The sequence below is a fragment of the Naegleria lovaniensis genome (assembly GCF_003324165.1).
Source record: "Naegleria lovaniensis strain ATCC 30569 chromosome Unknown tig102, whole genome shotgun sequence".
Taxonomy (NCBI): domain Eukaryota; phylum Heterolobosea; class Eutetramitea; order Acrasida; family Naegleriidae; genus Naegleria; species Naegleria lovaniensis.
Window position 1 is genome coordinate 20,073 of NW_025407912.1, and position 6,847 is coordinate 26,919.

At 39.3% G+C, this 6,847-nt stretch overlaps 6 protein-coding genes across 6 annotated transcripts; 4 read left to right on the forward strand and 2 right to left on the reverse strand.

Annotated features, from left to right (window-relative positions):
- Positions 1-99: 99 nt before the first annotated feature.
- On the forward strand, positions 100-1,227 carry C9374_014689 (uncharacterized protein; the record flags this gene model as incomplete). The annotated part of the gene is made up of 1 exon (XM_044690704.1): positions 100-1,227. The coding sequence occupies one exon, from the start codon at positions 100-102 to the stop codon at positions 1,225-1,227; it is 1,128 nt and encodes a 375-aa protein (XP_044541537.1).
- A 117-nt stretch (positions 1,228-1,344) lies between these two features.
- C9374_014690 (uncharacterized protein) lies at positions 1,345-1,653 on the reverse strand (the record flags this gene model as incomplete). The annotated part of the gene is made up of 1 exon (XM_044690705.1): positions 1,345-1,653. The coding sequence occupies one exon, from the start codon at positions 1,651-1,653 to the stop codon at positions 1,345-1,347; it is 309 nt and encodes a 102-aa protein (XP_044541538.1).
- Positions 1,654-1,959: 306 nt separating this feature from the next.
- On the reverse strand, positions 1,960-2,924 carry C9374_014691 (uncharacterized protein; the record flags this gene model as incomplete). The annotated part of the gene is made up of 3 exons (XM_044690706.1): positions 1,960-2,248; positions 2,294-2,450; positions 2,507-2,924. 3 exons carry the CDS (start codon positions 2,922-2,924, stop codon positions 1,960-1,962), a joined length of 864 nt encoding a protein of 287 aa, XP_044541539.1.
- Positions 2,925-2,998: 74 nt separating this feature from the next.
- Positions 2,999-5,546, forward strand: C9374_014692 (uncharacterized protein; the record flags this gene model as incomplete). The annotated part of the gene is made up of 3 exons (XM_044690707.1): positions 2,999-3,673; positions 4,649-5,041; positions 5,163-5,546. 3 exons carry the CDS (start codon positions 2,999-3,001, stop codon positions 5,544-5,546), a joined length of 1,452 nt encoding a protein of 483 aa, XP_044541540.1.
- A 171-nt stretch (positions 5,547-5,717) lies between these two features.
- On the forward strand, positions 5,718-6,191 carry C9374_014693 (uncharacterized protein; the record flags this gene model as incomplete). Its single annotated transcript, XM_044690708.1, has 1 exon — positions 5,718-6,191. One exon carries the CDS (start codon positions 5,718-5,720, stop codon positions 6,189-6,191), a length of 474 nt encoding a protein of 157 aa, XP_044541541.1.
- A 30-nt stretch (positions 6,192-6,221) lies between these two features.
- Positions 6,222-6,847, forward strand: C9374_014694 (uncharacterized protein; the record flags this gene model as incomplete). Its single annotated transcript, XM_044690709.1, has 1 exon — positions 6,222-6,847. A coding segment is annotated over one exon (626 nt), but the record flags the coding sequence as incomplete, so codon positions are not given.

The window sequence follows — 6,847 nt, forward strand, 5'->3', positions numbered from 1 at the left end:
CTTGGCATAAGTACATTTTTTGAACATGCGAAAGGAGGAATGTGCTTCCAATTATGCCGCTTTTTAATTGAGAGAGAGGATTATAAAACCTGTTTCCGAATGTTCTTGGATGCGTTGGAGTCCGGTGGTTTGGATTTGAAAGAATTGTTTGTAGGCAATGATCGAAGAATCAAGTCCATCCTTGTCGATTTTTCTCAGTCTCAGCTTAAGGGATTACGGGAGGCTTTTATGGAGAAATTTGGAAGTGCTGGTAAAGAAGTTGTTGAACAATTGGCATCTGGTTGTTTTATTCACTTCAAGAGAAGTGTGAAACGGATGGTAAAGGTTATCCCAGTTGAAGAAGCTGTACGGACGAGAGTGGAAGGTTTGGCCAGTGATATTGAGAAGTTTAGGTCTGAGAAAGCAATAACAACCATTCTTGATGCAATTGAACTTTATTGTCCAGGTGTGAAGTCGTGGTGTGATTGGTGGCGGCAGTCGCATATTGTTAAATTGTTACTTGCAACAAGTGCTGTGGAGAATAATCTACCAAGAAACACCAACGTCCAAGAAGTGTTAAATGCTACAGGAGTACCCACTTATGATGGTAATGCAATCGTAGAAATTGAAATGATGCTCCGAGAGGATGTTACAGGCGTCATTAAATTATTGGGCCTGAATGAAAATGTGCCACTTTCATATGCTGACAACACCAAGCAAGGAAGGAAGAAGAGAAACGAGAAGAGAAAAAGAGCCGACCCTTTCGATTCCAGGCCTGCTGACACAGTGTCAAGAGGCTTGATTCCAACAAACACCGCTCCTATTGACGCTCTTGAAAACTTTTTAGAAGGATTGAAAACAGACCAACGCACAGCATTGGAAGAGTTCGCCGGTCAGGAAGCTGATGATGTAATTGAAGACGAAGATTTTCAAGAAGTGGGAGATGGTGAAATTGTTGAAGTGACGTCGGAAGAAGAAGAAAAAGTCGAAGAACCAAAGGCAAAGAAGAAAAAAGGAGCAACAACTCGAACAACATCCCGTAAGAGCAAAATTATTACAGATTCAGAATCTGAGTACTCATCATCATCTTCAAATGACGTGTTGGACGAAGTGGATGATGGTTGTACAGCGAGAACTGATCAAATTGTGACCCGAAGCTCTCAAGCAATTTCTTTTGAGCCAGGTCGCTCCTTTGCATTTCACATTGAGCAAGCCACGAAGTTCGGTCGCAAATCTGCTAATTTTTAATAAATAATTAAAAAAAATAAATCGGACAAGTGCTGATGATATTTGGCACTCAAGTGTCAGGTGCTGTTTGCATTTGGCACTCCAGTGTTAAGTGCTATTTGTATCTCCTTTTTGGGACTACGTGCCATTGCAAACGGCACTAAAGTGTAAGGTGTAAGGTGCTAAAAGGTATGTCCTCGAGGTCGTCGTGGGTTCAATTGCCGCCAATACAAAGTTTTTGTCTGCTGGCGAACAACATGTTGTTTGTTGAGTTTTTAGCGATGATGATGAGGAAGGAGGAAGTAATGCTTGACTAGATGTGGTGGAAGATTGGTTGTTGTTGAGAGCGGTTCCAGAGAGAGATTGTGCAGATGTGGCCACGAGTGGCGAATCATTGTTGCTGTTGGGATATTTGCTGCTGTCAGATGACATTTCTTGGTCTTGCATTTTTTTATTTGGCAGGAGGTAATTTTCAAAATGGAAATTGTGCCGCTATGAGAATGAATCAGGAGATGCAAAGACGAAGCATGAACGCAATTCCTTGTCCTCGTACGTGTGTGGGTCTTTGTTTTTGTGATAAATTACAGCTTGTTGCACGCAGTCTCGAACACCAAAGGTCTCCAAAAGACCACGCAAAGCCTCCCGTTTTGTTAATCCGATTTGGTCATGATGAAATTCATGGCATCGCACGTTGAAGGTCTCTAAATCAATTACTCCATCACCAATTTAAATAATAATTAAAATAAATTAAATTTATTGATTGTTGCAAGGATTTTTTAACGTTTTAAATTTATCAGCAAAAACTGCAAATCCTTTTCCCGCATTATTTATAAACGAATAAACACAATCTAAACTTTCACGCAGTGCTTGAATTTGCTGTTTCATCTCTGCATTTTCTTTTCGCAACCTCTCAAGCTCATATGCAATCACATCGTTGTTCAAGTTCGGTATCGGAGGAGGAGACGATGGTTGTTGTTCAAACATCTCTTCAATTTCCGCAAAATCATCAGTAATATCTACAGTGCTTGATGATGATTGGGATCTAATGTTGTTAATTGAAAGACAATGAAGACATCAACATACTTACACTGCAAAACTTTGGACATCATCGCAAGATATTTCGCTAATTTTTCGTTTGGGAGGTTGATTGTTGCATTTGGGTTGAATGTGATCTTTGATTTGTCCTACAATCGCGGAAAGGAATTGGGGACCGTTTAGACCGGTAGTTTCTTGTGCTGCTTTGGCTACGTGTGTCCATTTTGAATTGGAAGATGGTTTCAAGGATGCATCATTTTTGAACTGCGTCTTCTCTTGTTTTTTCTTTCATTCTCTTCTCGCTGAGCTGTTGCTGCTTCCTTTTTGCGTTTTTTTTTGACTGAACAGTCCTCTTTAGTACAACTTCCATCGCAGGGCGGGTTTGTACACTTTGCTCGGTTGTGGCCTTTCTGATGGCATCCGCTGCAATAGCAAGAATAGGAATTGTTAGTTGTGTTAGGTGTAGAGGGAGTAAAATTATAAACAAACGTAGATTGTTGAGAATTTGAAAAAGGTGGTACTTGAGAATTGTTCATTGGTGTATTACTGGTGTTGCTTTGCGTAAATGTTGTTGATTGTTTTTGAGGTGTGTTTGTTGGATATATAATTTGATTGTCAATGGCTGGATAAACATTCAAACCACCAAAGTCAGTAACAAATGCTACTTGTGATTGAGTGGCCATTTTTTTTTAGATTTTATTAAATTTTGATTTTTAGTTTAACGGTTGTTTATGGCGCCACTTTGTGAAAAATTCACATGACAACACACGAAAGTAGAAGCAAACCAAGGAAGCGAGTTGTGGTTGGTTACTACCACAGCAAGAAGGTAATGGTGGCAGGCCTGAAAATATTCTCTTTCAGACAGGTTGCAAAAGCTTGGGGATGCTCACCAAGCACTGTGTTTTATTGGAAAAACAGAATTGAAGAAAACGTGCAAGCTAATGTTGGTGGTGTTCGTCAATTCAAGTATGATTTAAAGGACGTGGTAAAGGCAGTACTTATTGTGAACAAAGTGTCAATGGTAAAACCATTGTCTACACTGGATGAATATGTAAATGAATTACAAAAACATGGTTACGATTACAGCACCACATGGGTGAGTCGAGTGTTGAAGCAACTAGGTAATTCTTTCAAGAATGCTTGTTATAAGAGCAGATTGAAATATACACCAGAAAACATCACAAAGTACATCCATTACGTTTGTGGTATGGCAGAGCTTCTTGAAAAAGTGCCGGTGTATCGTCTGAAATTCCTTGATGAAAGTAGTTTCGTGAGCAGAAATTTGTATCGGAAAAGAGGAGTTGCTCCTATTGGTTGTAGATTGATAGTTGTGAACAACACAAAGCCATTAGATTATTCGTGTAGTCGTTGCTTGTTTTGTTGTAGTTTTCTTGCCATGTCTCGTTTTGTGATGGTCTCTTCTCTCTTGTTTGTAATTCTCTGCTTCACATCTCACGTTTTGTCAGTAAAATGGCCCGCGCTTCTTGTTTTGTGATGGTCTCTTCTCTGCACATGCTTGTTTTGTGAGTTTCACAGGTCACACGTTCTGTTTTTGTGCTCGTAATGTTGGCGCTGTCAACATTTATATTTCTTACATGCTCGTCATTACTTTTTCTGTGCACGTCAAACGAAAAATTTCCTTTGCTAGAGGCTTGTGTGGTCTTTTGGAGACCTTTGGTGTTCGAGACTGCGTGCAACAAGCTGTATTTGAATCAAACTGGAACAACAACAGCAAGAAGTCTGTAAAAGGAACTGAGTGAACAAAGAAAGTTTCGATTGGAGCTTCTATTTCTTTTAAATTGGAAAGGTTGTCATGTTCTCATACATTCTTTTTCATGAGCAGGTACTCTTTAACATTCAATTGTAATCATCTAATTTTGATTGGATTTTTATTTGCCACATGTAATTAACTCGTGAAGTTTACGCGCAAAAAACTAAAGGAACGCTTTGTTGCTTGCCCGTTTTCCAAGAATAGCTAGTTCACTTTCAGAAATGCTTTACATATTATGGCAGCGGTCTTGGCCGAGTGGTCTTAAGGCGTTTGACTTGAAATCAAATGGGGCGACCCGCGCAGGTTCGAGTCCTGCAGACCGCGAATTCTTTTTTCTTATCGGTCTAAAGTTATCAGGTGTTCTGCATTGACTCAACTCTACAATTGTAGAACTGAATGGCTTTTAGGTGAATGCCAATTCAACTTCAAAAAAATGCTGAAACATCAATATTGGCTCCCTCTTCGGCCATGACCCGCAGCAAATTGTTGAATGGTCGAAGTATACACATCATCATCATACATTTTTGAACAATTCTAATAATCATTTGTGGTTGGGTAACGAAAGTTTTTTGTTATCGGAATACTGCCAAGAATTTTCATATAAATTTATGGAATGGGTACTCATCAAGTTCCCAGTATGAAGGAGGTGGACTCTATGGTTCAGCAATGACCAAAAAAACAACAATTAAATCATCATCACCCGTTACTTCTAAGAAAGTTTATGAACGCAAAAACACTCCGATCATTACACTCAACAGAGAGAATGAAGAAGACGAATTGAAAAATTTGGGAGATTTATCGGATAGGGAAAAGTTGCACAAACATTTGGGATTATCATCGGTACCAACAAATATCGCTCCGCATCAACGTGAAGCTCTGGAAATGGCAATGGGTGAGCTTATAGCACAAGACAAGACAGAATCTGCACAAACAGGCAAAAAGCAGAGGAAGAGAGCTGCTCCTACAAGTAAAGCGAGAGACGAAGAAATTATCAAACAAAAACTTGAATCTACAAGGAGACCAGAAGAGGTATCTTCCTCACACAAATAGATAGGCAACACCTCTCATTGATGGAAGCACCCAACCAGACCCTTCAAGAACGATTTTCAAAGAAACCTTCCAAATCCCTAACACCAACAAACTTGCAGAGAAAACACTAGATACTCACAAATTTGATCCAGACAAGCCAGAGACACTTGTTCCATTCAAGTCTCCAAGATTAATCAAATTGTGGAAAGAAGGAAAAATTGTGCCAGAGAATATTCGAAACAGATTACGATTTGAAGAAACTCCAGACGGATTATTCGATATTTATTTTACTGATGATCGTAGTTTTACCAAGTTGACCACAGCGCTTTTAACTCCAACCAGTACCTTTTTACAGCTTGAAAAATTGAAAATGTTATCCGAAGAGACAGATCCAGAATTATTTTTCAAATCCAAACCTCTCACTCTCAAAAACTTTAATTATCTTATTCGATGTCAAGCCATTCAGGGTAAATTAGAATTTGCTGAAAAACCTTTGAAAAGTTGAAAAATCTGGGACCTTCCAAGTCTGAACTCGAATTAATCATACAGAAACGAAAAGCATCACTATTGAGTGATAATAGCCACATGAATGACGAATTGTACTTGATTCCAACTGAGCACACATTTTGTGCTGTCATGCAAGCATGTGCTGCACAAGGAGAATACAAAAAAGCATATGGATACCTTCGAGAAATGCAACATGAATATCAAATTAGTCCAATGTGTTCCCTATAGTATTGTCGTTCACGCCATGGTCAAGGCAGGCAAGCTCGATGAAGCTTTCCAAATGGTAGAGTTGATGCGTTCTCATAACCTTCCAACCGATACAGTCCTCCACACAGATCTCATCAAAGGCTGTATTGATAAGGGAGACGTAGAGAGAGCATGGAATCATTACATGGCCATGGGAATGGTGTATGGTGTTCCTCATGATGAAGTCACTCTCACTGTCATGATCGATGCATGTGCCATTAAGGGACAAGCTGAGAAAGCAATGATGCTCTTTAGAAGATTGGAAGAACAAATGATGGCTGAGCCATCGGAGGCAACTTTCAATTCTATCATTAAGGCATTCTCGAAACGAAAAGGATCTTCGCCACAAAGCATTCGAAATGGCCGATCGAATGGAAGTGCAAGGTTACAAGCCTGATATTTACACGATCAATTCATTGATTAATGCATGTGCCGACGACGGAGATGTTTCCAAAATGAAAAAAGTTTTGAAAAAGATGAAGATTGTGGTATCAAACCAACAGAACACACCTACGTTTCTGTCCTAAGTTGCTACAGTGTTGCTCAACAAGTGAAAGGAAATAGTAATCTCACAAAAGAACAAAATCAAAATATTGTTGACGCCTTAGCAGTTTTCGAAAAGATGAAAGAAAGTAATTTACCTGTGAATAACTATTCAATGAATGCATTGCTTGGAGTTTTTACAAACGCACTTCGGATTACACGAGCAGAAGAATTCTTTGCAAGGACCTACCAAGAGCATCAACTCGTTCCAGACAGTATTTCCTATGCACTGTTAGTGAGGATGTATTGTAGGGCGAAACGAACAGAAAAAGCAATGGCTCTTTTTGATGAAATGAAAGAAAAAGGAATAATACCCACATACCAAGCATACAAGCACATGGTGTTCAAGCTCGTCGATGAAGGTTATGTTGAAAAAGCACGTGATTATTTACGACAAATGTTCGAAGTTGGTGGTTTCAAGTTATCACCAAGTGACATTATCAAATACAAGAGCCGAGTTGCAGGTGCTGCTCGATTGATTAAGGAACGAAAACAAGAAGAGAATGTTGA